Source organism: Astatotilapia calliptera, chromosome 17 (genome assembly GCF_964374335.1).
Source record: "Astatotilapia calliptera chromosome 17, fAstCal68.1, whole genome shotgun sequence".
Classification (NCBI taxonomy): domain Eukaryota; kingdom Metazoa; phylum Chordata; class Actinopteri; order Cichliformes; family Cichlidae; genus Astatotilapia; species Astatotilapia calliptera.
Window position 1 is genome coordinate 30558124 of NC_137438.1, and position 16072 is coordinate 30574195.

Below are 16072 nucleotides of genomic sequence, written 5' to 3' on the forward strand. Positions count from 1 at the left end.
TGATGACTTTATGCCCCCGTCTTGGTTAATTAAAGGTAAACTGAACCTAATCCCTGACACCCAGGTGGCATCTTTTGGGAGAATTTTCTGTGTAGAAACACAATTAGCATATATCCAAAACATTTGACTTCTGTTTAGGCTGTATTTGCATTTAGACATCAGGGTTTTGAGATATGACAGACACAGCTACAATCATCAATTTAAGCAAAGATGAAGATACAAATAAGTCTTCCACTACTCTCACTACTCTCTCTATTGTTCACCCTGGGGTTGCCCTCCCCCAGGCTTGTCCCTCTGGCTTCCTGTCCTGGGTTTGGGATTGGCTGTTCTCCTGCCCTGCACCCCTGTTCTTTGTTCCAATTCCGGGAATCCCCTCTATTTGTATTATTACACCTATTAATCGCAATATTGCAATATTACAAGCAATCCCAAACTATAGTCTCTTTAACTCTAATGTATATTCATTAATCTGTTATTCTCAACATTAGTAAATCCTTTCTTTAGATATATCTCTTGAAAAGCAATGGCTGTCTTGTTAAGGCAATTTAATATCACTATTTTTTTGTTTTCCAATTTTAGTTTCCCACTTTATCCAGTTGCTTTTTTCCATGTGTCAAAGACTCTTCTTGTTAATTAAGCAATGGGTTGTTCTTTTAGCATATTTTGTCTCTCCCCAGGTCTTTCCTGACCTCCACAGACAAGGAAAATATGTTCACCCTGGACCATTTCCCAGTGTGGTACCGCAGAGCAGCTGAGTACCCAGCTGGAAAGTTTCTATATTACATGCCCAGACAAGACACTAGAGGTAGGAGGACATACCTTTACTTAGTATACGCACACCCACAAAATAAAACAAACAAACAAATCCTACGAAATACTATTTATGATGGTGTTTTTTCTTTTTTCTTTTTGCAATGTTCAGCAAATTGAGTAAAGAATCCCCCATGTAAGGCTAGTTTTTGTACCGTCAGGGGGGTACAGCTGCTCTTTTCTGTTTCCCTCTATGTATATTAATGCAGTTTGCATAAATCCTGAAACATCATGAAACATCTACTCTGAACACCCACTTTATAACATCTTCAAGGAAACAGCAGTACTGGAAGACTCTTCTCTTTTTGTTGTAAAGTGAAGAGATACAGGAGAACATTCGCACCCACTGCCCGTATGCCTTTTCAAGTGTCATACAAATAGTAGATGAGCCCCGTCAGACATGTGAATTTCCCTAAATAAAGTTTTTCTTATTCTTATTATTCTTATTTGCATCAACAAAGTTCTTTGACTGGTTAGGAGAGATCGGGAAATGTGATTTTTATTGAGGCAAAGTGTAAAGTATTTCATCCAGCTTGATGTATATCCTAAGATATGTCTTGATGAACAGTTTTCAGCATCAGAGTGTGAAAATTAACAGCCGTGTCATCTTTGCCATCACATCATACTAACCTCATTTTTTTTGTAGTTGAGAAAGGAAAAGTCAGAAAAAAAGCATGCAAGTTTGAACCTGGCTTTTCCCTGCCTCTGGATTAAATTCTCTTGTTTTGCTCCACTGGAATAAATGTATTTTTAAAGAGCTTTGAAAAATATGTTGGCATTAAAGCGATTTAGCCTGCGTCAGAGGGCAGGAATGTAAATTTAATCTCCACTACACAGTGCACAGTGTGCAGCTGGAAACACTGCTGCTCCTAATGTCAGAACACAGTGGTTGTGTATTTTCTGCATCTATTTCCTTCGACTTACATGCATAGTTTTTTAGAGTTATAAAGGAATTTTAGGGGCTTTATGTTGACTGGTGATAATCATTTTGTGGTGTATTTCCACGCTTGTGAGATGCACTTTTAAATATAAACTAGTTCCCAATACGTATTAGGAGTTTGATAAATGTAGTGTGTTGTTCTTAGATGTATTCAGGGACTATGAGGCTGACTATAGCGCCACCTTGAGTGCAGAAGAGGTGGAAACCCAAGCGGAGGAGGGAGGGAATAATCCAAGGGAGGCGGAGAATGAGGAGGAGGAGGAGGGTAGAGGAAAACTGTTTCTTTTACTTGGCATGCCTCCTCTTTTTCATTTGATTTTTAGCAGATAAATCCTGTTGTCCCTGTTTTCGATTTGTTTCTCTTCTGCCTTTTTCTTGGTCTGTCGTTCTTTTTTCCCTTCTTTCTCTTTCACTCTCTCTCTCTCTCTCTCATTGCATGAGCATGCAATTAAAGTATGGAAACCTCCTCTCCTTTCTTAGAAAGCCTTCTCGTAAAGCCATCTTAGTTACATAGTTTTTTGGGCATCATTTTTTTCCCATGCTGTCATTGTGTCTTTTTCGTCTTAGTGACCGAATAACAGAAATATAAACATGGTGCACATGGACTAATATAACACACTGACAACATCCTTCTGTTATAAATGTATTACTCGATTAGCTCTCATAATCTGTGTTACATAATGGCTTAAAATGTTAATCTGGCTGGTATGTGTGGTTTGATGACAGTTGGCGTCAGCTGCCACGAAGGCTCAGAGTAGATGCACGGAAGAAGCATGTGCAAATTTATTACATTAATCCAAACTACCTCTCCAGTCCAAGTCAGCCTGTCACATATATATGTTTTATTTAAAAAAAACACACATTTTTGACATGCTTAAATTTCAACTGCCACAATCACTAAGTGTACGAGGATATAAATATTTCTAAGAACATTTTCCGCATGCACATACAGTAATCCTGCATGTCTGTATATCTGGAAGGCATCCGTGCATGCAAACATACTTGGATTTATAAGGTACTGTAAATACCTGCTAATTGTGTGTGTTGTTCTACCAGCAGGGAGGATCATGATTGCTGCCACTGCTGTCACTGTGACGGTGGGCAAGAAAACTGCACTTGCTGGAGGTAGGATGACAACTTCTGTTTTAATACACACCCTATCTGTCTCTTGCACACATGCTTCATCCCACCGCTGCCTCCCTCTTTCTCATTTCTTTTTAATCTCCTCTTACCTCTCATTGCTCTTTCAGTGTTTTCTCTGCCTCTAAATTTTCCATTTCTCTTGTAAAACACTCAACCCCTGCATATTTAAAGCATATTGTTCTCCAGTTTGCTCTCTCGCTGTTGTTCTTTTCTCCCTCGTCTGTGTCTGAATTTTCTTACATTTTCACCAAGTAAAATCAGCTTGCTGCAAAATGTATTGGTGGATTTGTTGATGACATTCGAACTTGTTGAGTGGATGTTAATTGCCTGTGGTGTGAATTATCAGCAAGACTTTGCTTTGTTTGGCTTAAGTTCTGGCCCCTTGTGACACTGATGAGTGTGTCACATTATTGCATTTGAAAAAAAAGGGAGCTGTAATTGAGTGTGTGAGTGCGTCTCATTTTGTACGTTCAGAGTCTTTGGCTTTGTTTCACTGATTCACTGATGTGCAGGTTAGTGTTTGTGTGTTTGTGTGTGTTTGCCCTGGTAAGTACATCTGTGACTGACACACTCATCAGTCATAATTATCCGAGCGAAGAATCTCTGAACAAGTTTGCGTGCGTGGCTGTCAGCATTTGGTGTCTCATTACGATGACAGATAGACAGAAGCACAGTTAAACACACTGACACAAACACGCGCTTATCTGTGTTCCACAGCTTTCCTAGAAATAATCTCAGGTGTGAAAATCTTGTTAAATTTGGAAGTGGAAAACAGGAGATAAGGGAGATATGAGAAAGAGTTTAAAATACATGTTTCAGTCTTTCTCTTAGCCTTGCCAATTGTCATTTTTTACAGGTTTTCTTTCCTTTGCTACATTCTTACTCTTGCTGCTGGTTTAGAATCCACACTGTTGCAAAAGGCTGAACTTAGACCTACAATTTGGCTTACTGAATCTATTATGGGGTTTCATTAAACCACAAGCTACAAAGGAAAGATGGATGTGAAATAATTATGATGTCTAAAAACAGTATTTGATGTGTGTACAGTATAAATGAGATATATTCCAAAAAATATGGTTATAACAACAACATTTTTTGAATTATACATTCACCAGCTTTTTCAGGTTCAACTGCTGTTCAAGTGCTCTTAAAACAATTAATTTAATTATCCAATCACATGGCTGTAACTCAGTGGTTATATTCAAGAAGACATGGTCAAGACAAAGTTCCAACTGGCTATCAGAAAGTTGATTTTTAAGTGACGTATGAAAAAAAAGAGAATATCCAAGGAGCAGCAGTCTTCTAGGTAAAAATATCATGTTGATGTCAGAGGTCAGAAGAGAATGACCAGACTTCTTTGAGATGATAGGAAAGCGACAGCAACTCAAATAATCAGGTGTGACAACCAAGGTATGCAGATGAGCACCTCGGAATGAACAACATGTCAAGCCTTCAAACTGATGGGCTACAGCAGCAGAAGACCACACTGGGTGCCATTCCTTTCAGCCAAGAACAGGAACCTGAAACTTGATCAGTAGAAGATTTGGGTTGCTTAGCCTGCCTCCATTTCTGCTGTGACGTTTTAATGGTGTGGTCAGAATTTGGCATATACAACATGAAAGCATGGATCAGTGGTTCAGTGTATCAATGGCTTTGTATCAATGGATGCTGGTGATATAATGGTGTGGGAGATATTTTCTTGGTACACTTTGGGCCCCTTAATACCAAATGAGCATTCTTTAAACACCACAGCCTACCTGAGTGTTCATGCTGACCATGCCCACCCCTTTGACCACATTGCACCCATCTTCTGATCTATTTCCAGTAGGATAATGCTATATGTTACAAAGCTCAAACCATTTCAAACTGGTTTTTGGAACAAAGCAGTCCATTCACTGTATTCAGATGACCTCCACAGTCACCATACAGTGGCTTGCAAACTTTTCCACATTTTGTCACATTACAGCCACGCACACCCCACTTTTCAGTTATTTATTTGTAAAAAATGTTTGGAAACATGTATGATTTTCGTTCCATTTTCGTTCGTACACCACTTTGTATTGGTCTTTCACGTGGAATTCCAATAAAATTGATTCATGTTTGTGGCTGTAATGTGACAAAATGTGGAAAAGTTCAAGGGGGCCGAATACTTTTGTGAGCCAATGTATTTCAATCTAATAGTGCAGCTTTGGGATGTGGTGAAACAGGAGAGTTACATTGAGGATGTGCTGCTAACAAATCCAACCCAGTACTAGCAAGGAGTGTTTTCTGAGTAAATATAATAATCACCATTTCGTGGGCACAAAAGTTAAAGTTCATCACTAGATGCCAAGTCCATCAACTTCTCTCCAAGCTGCAGCAAACTCAGAGGGGATGGTTTTATAAACTTATTGGTATGTGTGTGTAAGGAACACATACACACACCAAGTCTCTCACAAGCACATGACTCAGTGTGTTTCACCCTTTGATGCTCCTCTTTAAATCCTCACATACATCTCTCTTTTCTTAGCCTCTGCTTTCCTAAGCTGTCAGATCTGTCTGCCTCCACATCACATTTCTCCTCTCTGTGTTTCCTTTTTCTTTTCCCTATCATGTCATTTTTTTCTCATACCCCTTTGCCCTAACTTCCTCTCTACCTTTGTTACTTACTGCAATGGAGGGTTTCTTGTCGAGAGTAACATTCACATAGCAAAATCAAATATTTAGAAGCTGCTTGGTCAAGGAACTCGAGCACATACGCTTAAAGGTGTATTCACTCCTTGTAATGCACATTACATGCTTATGCATTGTGAAGAATGAGAAAGGTAATGTAAGCACAATGAAAAGCACAGCTTGCACACATGTGCCAAAATAAAAAGACAAGCACAGAAATGTGAAGACAAATAGTTTGAACTTGTTTTTTTTCAGTTGATTGGATATATGATGACTATCTTCACTTCTGTGTTTCAAATTGCACAAATGTTTGCACCTAATAATGTTGCAAATTACACATTAACTAAAATAAATCCTAAATTCAAAATATATTTAATATTTGCATGACTTTAAGTATCTAAAAATATTGCAATTCTACGTATAACCACTGAGTGTCAGTGTTTATCTGGACAGAACACAGTCAGTTGTCTATCAGCGTCTCTGTGCATCTTGTGCTCAGCTTTCATGCTCATTTAGTGGCAGATTTAATTTCTTCTTCTTTCATGAAGGCCATGGATTTCCTGTGTCAGAGGCTGATCCAAAATCAGTGCACAGTGACTACAAAAAGACTGTGGTTATACCGTCTGAGGGCTCAGCAATGGATTAGAATATCTCTGTGGCATAAGTGACATGCTGTATATAAATAAACCTATTCCTACTGATGCAGAGGCAGACTTGGGAAAAGAGGAGGAAAGAGTGATGAGTGTGTGTAAATAAAAAAAGACAGAGACAGAGGGATAGAGCAGGCAAAGAATAAAGAGAAGACATTTTACATGGAGGAGGAGAGGAAGCACCTAATAAGGATATAAATGAGCGAGAAAAGGAGGTAAGATCAGGGTGGAGACAAAAAGGGCACACAATAGACCAGACTGAGCAAGTGATAAAGAGACAGAGATGAGAGAAAGGAAGGTGAGAAGATTAAAAAATGATAGGAGAAGAAGTGACAAAAAGATAAATTGAGACAAGAAAACTGAGAGGGGAATGGACCCAGAGAGAACAATGAAAGGTGAGAGGAAAAAGAGGGAAAAGTATGGGAAAACATATACCTATATTCAGATTAGGATTAGGATTCAAGATTATTGTCAGTACACATTTAAAAATACAGGGTAATGAAATACAGTTTGCATCTAATCAGAAGTGCAAAGAGCAGTAAGTGCAAGAAGAGCAGATTATATACAGATAAGGGCAGTGTAAAAGGTGGGAGTAGTTATGTACAGATTATGTACAAGTAAGTTAAGTATACAGATGTTTATACCACATCATCCGTGAAAAGCAGAGATGAGATTCTGAGGCCACCGAAGTGAAAGCCCTCCGCCACTTGGCTGCGCCTAGAAAACCTGTCCATAAAAATTATGAACAGAACCGGTGACAAAGGGCAGCCCTGGCGGAGCCCATCACCCACCGGGAATGAGTCTGACTTATTGCCGGCAATGCGAACCAAGCTCTTGCAACGGTTGTATAGGGATTGAATGGCCCGTAGCAATGGGCCAGACACCCCATACTCCTGTAGCACCTCCCACAGGACACCCCGAGAGACGCGGTCGAATGCCTTCTCCAGGTCTACAAAACACATGTAGACTGGTTGGGCAAACTCCCAAGCTCCCTCAAGTATCCTTGAGAGGATAAAGAGCTGGTCAAGTGTTTCGCAACCAGAACGAAAACCGCATTGTTCCTCCTGAATCTGAGCTTCGACTAGCGGACGAACTCTCCTTTCCAGCACCCTGGCATAGACTTTCCAAGGGAGGCTGAGGAGTGTGATCCCCCTATAGTTGGAACACACCCTCCGGTCCCCCTTCTTAAAGATGGGGACCACCACCCCGGTTTGCCAGTCCAGGGGTACTGCCCCTGATCTCCATGTAACATTGTAGAGGCGTGTCAACCAGGACAGCCCTACAACGTCCAGACCCTTCAGGAACTCGGGGCGGACCTCATCCACACCAGGGGCTCTGCCACCAAGGAGTTGTTTAACTGCCTCAGTGACCTCGTCCCCGGAAATTGGCAAGTCATCCCCCTCATCCCCAGACTCTGCTTCCTCCTTGGAAGACATGTCAGTGGGATTAAGGAGGTCCTCGAAGTATTCCTTCCACCGCCCGACAATTTTCTCAGTTGAAGTCAGCAGCGCTCCACCAGCACTATACACAGTGCAGGTAGACCAAAGCTTTCCCCTGACAGTTTGCCAGAATCTCTTCGAGGCAGTCCAAAAGTCTTTTTCCATGGCCTCTCCGAACTCCTCCCACACCCGAGTTTTTGCTTCAGTCACTGCCTGAGCCGCGTTCCGCTTGGCCTGTCGGTACCTGTCAGCTGCCTCCGAAGTGCCACAGGCTAACCAAGCCCAATAGGACTCCTTCTTCAGCCTGGTGGCTCCCTTCACCTCTGCTGTCCACCATTTGGTTCGGGGATTACCACCACGACAGGCACCAACCACCTTGTGGCCGCAGCTCAATGCAGCAGCTTCAGCAAAGGAGATGGTGAACATGGTCTGTTCAGACTCAATGTCCCCAGTCTCCCTCGGAATGCTGTTGAAGCTCTGCCGGAGGTGTGCGTTGAAGATCTCACGGACTGGGGCCTCTGCTAGGCGTTCCCAGCACACCCTCACTATGCATTTAGATGCACCGGGTCTGTCCAGCGCCTCCCCTGCCACCTGATCCAGCTCACCACCAGGTGGTGATCAGTTGATAGCTCAGCCCCTCTCTTTACCCGAGTGTCCAGAACTTATGGTCGCAGGTCTGGTGATACAATTACAAAATCGATCATCGACCTGTGGCCTAGAGCGTCCTGGTGCCATGTGCACTTATGGACACTCTTATGTTCGAACAATAGAGTGTTTGTTATGGCCAAACTGTGATTTGCACAGAAGTCCAATAACAAAATATCGCTCGGGTTCAGATCAGGGAGGCCGTTCCTGCCAATCACACCCCTCCAGGTCTCGCTGTCGTTACCCACGTGAGCACTGAGGTCTCCCAGTAGGACAACAGAGTCTCCAGGTGGAGCACCTTCCAGCACCCCACCCAGGAACTCTAAGAAGGCTGGGTACTCTGAACTGCCACTCGGCGCATAAGCGCAGATGACAGTCAGGACCCGTTCCCCGACCCTAAGGCGCAGGGAACAAACCCTGTCATCCACCGGGAAGAACCCCAACATACAGGCAGCAAGCCGAGGGGATATTAGAATACCCACCCAGTCCAGCACCTCTCCAAAAGACTGGTTACAGAGCCCAAGCCATGCGTATAGGTGAGCCGGACTATATCTAGCCAGTACCTCTCAACCTCACGCACTAACTCAGGCTCCTTCCCCACCAGAGAGGTGATATTCCATGTCCCAAATGCCAGTCTTGGTAGCCGGGGATCAGTCCGCCAGGGCCTCCGCTCCTGGCTGCCGCCCGGCACACATTGCACCCGACTGCTATGGCGCCTCCTGTGGGTGGTGGGCCTGCGGGAGGATGGGCCAATATCCCCTTTTTCGGGCTGTGCCCGGCCGGGCCCCATGGACTAAGGCCCAGCCACCAGACGCTCACCCTCGGCCACTGTCCCCGAGCCTGGATCTAGGGCGGGGCCCCGGTAACCCTATCCCGGGCAGGGTAAACTGTTCCCTCAATGTTTTCCACATAACGGTCTTCTGAATCGCTCTTTTTGTGGTCCCTCACCCAGGACCAATTTGCCATGGGAGACCCTACCAGGGGGCAAAAGCCCCCGGACAACATAGCCCCTGGGATCCCTGGGACACACAAACCCCTCCACCACGATAAGGTAGCGATTTACGGAGAGGGAACTGTATACAGATGTTCTATATTGCTATACAGAGGGGCAGATATACAGATGTACTATGAACAAATATACAGAGGTACCGATGTGTGGTAATCTACAGAGTGCTATGAATATAGCTACAGTAGTGGAAGAGTAGCACTCTTGAACAGTGAACAGTGAACAGTGTAAGTACGTACTGTAATGTGAGCATACAGTGAATGTTCATGGTCATTGGGAGGGATGAGGGGGAGTGTAGATGGTTAAGTGACTGTGAATGGAAAGGTTCAGCAGGGGACTGAGTTTAGTAGGGTGACAGCTGTGGGGAAGAAGCTGGTATTAAACCTGCTTATTATAGAGCCTTCTGGAAAGGAAGAACTAGAAGAGTTTATTGGGAAGATATAGTCCCTGGGAATGATGCATGCCCAGCATAGACACCTCTGCTTGTGGACATCCTCAATGGCAGGATGTGGAGTCCCTGTGATGCGTTGGGTGGTTTTCACCACCTGCTGCAGTGCCTTGTGGTCAGCAACAGAGCAATTCCCATACCAGACTGTGACGCAGTTGGTCAGGATGCTATCTATTGCACAGCAGTAGAAGTTACCCAGTAAGTCAGCAGACAGGTGATTCTTCTTCAGTGTCCTCACGAAAAAGAGGCGCTGATGGGCCTTCTTGACCAGGCTGGAGATGGAGATGTCCCCAGGAACTTGAAGCTGAAAACCCATTCAACAGCTGTGCCATTTATGTAGATGAGGACATGGGTGTCTCTCTTCTCCTTCCTGAAGTTCACAATGAGCTCCTTGGTTTTTCTGGTATTCAGGAGCAGGTTATTGTCAGCACACCATACAGCTAGGTCCTTTACCTCTTCCCTGTAGTTAAAGTCATCGTTGTCACTGATGAGACCAATCACTGTCGTGTCATCCACAATCTTGATGATGGAGTTGGATCCATACCTAGGTCTGCAGTCATGGGTGAAAAGGCAGTAGAGGAACAGGCTCAGCACACAGCGCTGTGGAGTGCCAGTGTTGAGTGTGATGTTGGTAGAGCAGTCATGGCATGACCTAACATGCTGGGTTCTGTTGGTCAGAAAGTCCATGATCCAATTATACACAGAGTTGCTGATTCCAATTTCCACAAGTTTAGTGATCAGCTTGGAGGGAATAACTGTACTGAATGCTGAGCTGAAGTCAACAAACAGGATTCTTGCACAAATATTCATGTTGTCCAGGTGTGAGAGTGCACAGTGTAGTGCTGTGGATACAGCATCCTCTGTACTCCTATTGCTTCGATAGGCAAATTGGTGAGGATCCAGTGTATGGGGAAAGCATGTCTTGAGGTGTGCCAGGACCAGTCGCTCAAGGGACTTCATAACTATGGGTGTGAGTGCTACAGGGCAATAGTCGTTCAGGCACGTTGATTGTTTCGGCACTGGCACAGTGGAGGTGTTCTTGAAGCACGCTGGTACTACTGACTGGGCAAGCGACAGGTTAAAGACCCCTGCAAGCTGAAACATATATATCTTAAAACACCCAGCACGCCCCTGCGGGCGGTTTATCCTTCAAGCTCGGGTCCTCTACCAGAGGCCTGGGAGCTTGAGGGTCCTGCGCAGTATCTTAGCTGTTCCCAGGACTGCGCTCTTCTGGACAGAGATCTCCGATGTTATTCCCGGGATCTGCTGGAGCCACTCGCCTAGCTTGGGAGTCACCGCACCTAGTGCTCCGATTACCACGGGGACCACCGTTACCTTCACCCTCCACATCCTCTCGAGCTCTTCTCTGAGCCCTTGGTATTTCTCCAGCTTCTCGTGTTCCTTCTTCCTGATATTGCTGTCATTCGGAACCACTACATCGATCACTACAGCCGTCTTCTTCTGTTTGTCTACCACCACTATGTCCGGTTGGTTAGCCACCACCATTTTGTCCGTCTGTATCTGGAAGTCCCACAGGATCTTAGCTCGGTCATTCTCCACCACCCTTGGGGGCATCTCCCATTTTGACCTCGGGACTTCCAGGTTATACTCGGCACAGATGTTCCTGTACACTATGCCGGCCACTTGGTTATGGCGTTCCATGTATGCCTTGCCTGCTAGCATCTTGCACCCTGCTGTTATGTGCTGGATTGTCTCTGGGGCATCTTTACACAGCCTGCAGCTGGGGTCTTGCCTGGTGTGATAGACCCCAGCCTCTATGGATCTTGTGCTCAGAGCTTGTTCTTGTGCTGCCATGATTAGTGCCTCTGTGCTGTCTTTCAGTCCAGCTTTGTCCAGCCACTGGTAGGATTTCTGGATATCAGCCACCTCCTCTATCTGCCGGTGGTACATACCGTGCAGGGGCCTGTCCTTCCATGATGGTTCCTCGTCTCCCTCCTCTTTCTTGGGTTTCTGCTGCCTGAGGTATTCACTGAGCACTCGGTCAGTTGGGGCCATCTTCCCAATGTATTCTTGGATGTTCCTTGTCTCATCCTGGACTGTGGTGCTGACACTCACCAGTCCCCGGCCCCCTTCCTTCCGCTTAGCGTACAGCCTCAGGGTGCTGGACTTGGGGTGAAACCCTCCATGCATGGTAAGGAGCTTTCTTGTCTTTATGTCAGTGGCTTCTATCTCCTCCTTTGGCCAGCCTATTACCCCAGCAGGGTACCTGATCACGGGTAGGGCGTATGTGTTGATGGCCCGGATCTTGTTCTTACCATTCAGCTGACTCCTCAGGACTTGCCTGACCCTCTGCAGGTACTTGGTGGTTGCAGCTTTTCTAGCGGCCTCTTCATGGTTCCCATTCGCCTGCGGGATCCCCATGTACTTGTAACTGTCCTCTATGTCTGCAATGTTGCCTTCTGGTAGTTCAATCCCCTCAGTTCTGACTACCTTCCCTCTCTTTGTTACCATCCGGCTACACTTCTCCAGTCCGAACGACATTCCAATGTCATTGCTGTATAGCCTGGTAGTGTGGATCAGTGAATCGATGTCTCGTTCACTCTTGGCATACAGCTTGATGTCATCCATGTACAGGAGGTGGCTGACAACTGCTCCGTTCCGTAGTCGGTATCCGTAGCCAGTCTTGTTAATGATCTCACTGAGGGGGTTCAGGCCTATGCAGAACAGCAGTGGGGACAGAGCATCTCCTTGGTAGATCCCGCACTTGATGGTGACTTGTGCTATGGGCTTGGAGTTGGCCTCTAGTGTTGTACGCCACATCCCCATTGAGTTCCTGATGAAGGCTCTTAGGGTCCCATTGATCTTGTACAATTCTAGGCATTCCAGTATCCAGCTGTGGGGCATTGAGTCATAGGCCTTCTTGTAATCAATCCAGGCAGTGCATATATACATATATATATATATATATATATATATATATATATATATATATATATATATATATATATATATATATATATATATATATATATATGAAGGTATAGGCTAATTAATGTGTTTTTGACATTGTATACTTATTCCACCTATATCTGCTGATGTGCTCTTTAATCCAAATTATATTTATTAAATAAATAGTCCTTATATTCTTTTAAACCTTATATTTAGTCTGAATGCAAATATGACATAGGTGTGATATGTTTTTATTTAAAACAATGCATATTAACTAGGAAATGCTTCATCACCATCTTCATAGCATCGTTGTCATAATCACAATCATCATAACAACACAACACATGTAGATTTCTGAGCAGTGTAGTCTCAGAGGCCCTTGGTCATCATGGCTGCTGCAGTTTTTACGTAACAAACTAGAATTTATTGTTCTTTATGCACACAGACTATAGGAACAGGATCAAGCTAGCTAAGATACTTAGCTACAAACAACACAAGACCTGCAGACCAGGGGGTGAGAGGACAGTGTTTCTGGATTCAAAGACAGAGTTTAGCTTTTGCTTTCGTTACGGCGCTACCTCAGAGTCTCTAAAATTCAAGGTTATATCACACAGTATTTAATGTCAGCATGTGCATCCATGAAGACGTCCAATGTGAAGCTAATTTGGAAATTGCTTTTGCTTGAGCGCTTTCTGCATCTTTTCAGGTTAGTGAAGCAGCCATTGTTATTAAATTTTGACAAATTTTAAGTTATAATGTACACCCAAGGTGTTTTGAACTCTATGATGAGATGCTCTTTCTGGTCATCAGTCAGCTCTCTTGCATCCAGAAGAGCTAGACTTACTTTTTCTGACCTTTTCCAAATTGTTCTCATTGTAACTTAAATACACATTGAACATAGTTATTATATTGTAAAAACAATCCATTAAAAATAAGCTTGTAGATACAGATTTTGACATCTTTGTAATTGCAATATAGACAGAAAGTATCTTCATAAATGCAAATACTGTTTCTTATTTTAAAATAACTCTGTTTGCACATGATTGAAATATTACCCAAGGGCTTCCAGTCGTTCATCATAACAACAACTCTGCCATACTTTGTGAAGTAAAAAGTCCAATCCTCGATGCCTACTTTACCTACCTACAGAATTCCTGTGATAATATTAGCCTCATCATGGAAATCACTTAATTAGGAAAATTAAACACCTTTTTTGCCTCATTCCAGTTTAAGATTACAGAAGATGCATTGGCAATTCTAAATGAAAATTTTGGAGCATTTAAGGAACATGTAGATACCTGTCAAAAGGTAGGTGTTATTATTTATAGTACAAGTACTTTCCAATCAACATTTGCCATCATATCCAGAGTTTATGTCAGTATATTTAAATGAAACACAGACATTACTTGTGTGCATGAAATACACACGCAGGGATATAATTTGGTCCTCCTGGAAATACTAATCCTGTACAAACAGGGATTAAGTCGCATTATGAAAAAATATTTGTAGGAGATAAAGCCACTGCTATTAAATTAAAAAAAAAAAATACATGTTAGAGCTCTATGCCAAATGATCCCAACCAGATTAACATTAGGCATAAACTGGTAAACTCTTTCTATGCTTCTTTCAGAAACCTTACCAGCTAGTCAACACAAATAAATGGAAACAACAAAGAAATGTTACACAGATATTTAAATCTAAAACAGAACATAGAAGCCATTAACACAATAAAACACATACATCATGAATTGATACAGAAAAACCGTAAACGGCTACTTTAAACGATTCTGGATTGTTGGGCCAACACACCATAGAAGACTAGTATAATAATATGTATCTGCATCATACCCAGATATAAGATAACACACTATTAATATAAGTTTATTCGCAGCCAATCACAAATTGAGAGGGAACGATAGTTTTAGTATGGGGGGAACTTAAGTTAGTTATTGTACTCTGCTAACTGTAAAATAATAACGTTTACCAGGCCATAGATAGGGATACTCATGAAAACACTACGTAAAGAGCAAACAATCAAACCGTTTATGTGACTGCACTGAGAAACGAGTGTTAATCAAGCGATTCCTCTCAAATTAATGATAATTACGTTTTCTTTTTAAACACAAGGACTCTTTGGCAGTGACATTTTCATGCAACTTCCATTGCATATTGCAGACTGTTCAAGAAAAACAAACAGACAAGACTATGGGAGAAGGGATGCACAAAAGGATGGAGTCTTTAAGGAGTGTGAAAAAAACCTCCTCAAATAGCACTGGATAGAGAAAAAAAAGATAGCGAGATAAAGGGATGAGAAGGAGGAGGGGTAAAAATAGCAGCTTTTTTAGTTTAATCCCTCTTTTTTAATAATCCCTCCAGGCAATTCATCCATCTTAGAAAGAAAGAAGGAGGACAGGACGGAAAGAGAGAGGCCAGAGGGAATCTGTTTAGGGAAATAAAGTGCACAAGCCTGAAGTTTGTAGTTTATAGATGAATTTTTGTAGTCCTTGCCAGAAAACCAGGATTCTCAGAGAGTTTTTTTATGCCATAGTAGCAAACTTTCACCTCTGATAGGTGAAAGGAGTTTCAAAATGAGTTCAGAACAAAGAGCATGTGCTTTAAAGCAAAGTCTGTGGTCCTTTGGATCTCAGTAACTGTGGTGTAATCTTCCTTGATCCAGAAGCATAGTCCAAGTAACACCAGAACATGGATTTGATCTGATTCTTTTGATCTGTCCGGACATTTATCATAACCATCTTAAGCATCAAACAAGTAGGAGCTTTTTCTGAAGCAGGTGAATACAGCAAATTCAACATTCCAGTCATATGGTTTAATCCTCCTTGAGCTGATTGATAAGATCCAAGTCAGAATCTCATGGACAGCTTCACTTTTGAATACCTCCAGGCTCGAATTAGTCCACAGAAGATGTAATGCACTCTTTTCCTGCGTATCTAAGGCCTCACTAAATCGGCTCCAAGCGGTTCAGAATGCTGCAGCAAGGCTTTTGACCCATAGCAATAAATTTTCCCATATCACTCCTATACTAAAATCCCTGCATTGGCTTCCGGTTGAGTATAGATATAAGTTCAAAATCCTCACCTTTACGTTTATGTCTCTACAAGGTGGGGCCCCCATCTATATCTCGGAGCTTCTCCAGCCCTATTCTCCAAAGCGAACTCTTAGATCCACTGATAGCGGTCGTCTATCTATCCCACGGACTCGTCTGAAAACAAAGGGGGATCACGCATTTCAAACCCTGGCTCCTATACTGTGGAATGGTTTACCCCCCCCACTACGCACCATCGACACGATGGCTTCTTTCAAAAAACAGCTTAAAACTCATCTGTTTAGACAGGCATTTGGGAAATGTTAATGCGTAACATGTTGTTTTATTTTATATTTATATTGTATTATTGCTTTTTTGATATGCTT

At 43.0% G+C, this 16072-nt stretch overlaps 1 protein-coding gene across 5 annotated transcripts in view; it reads left to right on the forward strand.

Annotated features, from left to right (window-relative positions):
- The window catches only part of cacna2d4a (calcium channel, voltage-dependent, alpha 2/delta subunit 4a), a 109748-nt gene that overhangs the window by 26011 nt on the left and 67665 nt on the right, over nucleotides 1–16072 (forward strand). For 3 of the 5 annotated variants that reach the window (XR_013902719.1, XM_080291616.1, XM_080291618.1), the window contains 2 exons: nucleotides 678–805; nucleotides 2807–2875. Coding sequence is in view for 4 of the 5 variants with exons in the window: in XM_080291616.1 (XP_080147742.1) it covers nucleotides 678–805; nucleotides 2807–2875 (197 nt within the window). In the remaining variant the exon portion in view is untranslated. The remainder of the gene's footprint in view (nucleotides 1–677; nucleotides 806–2806; nucleotides 2876–16072) is intronic. The other 2 variants (XM_080291617.1, XM_080291619.1) reach the window with 1 other exon arrangement.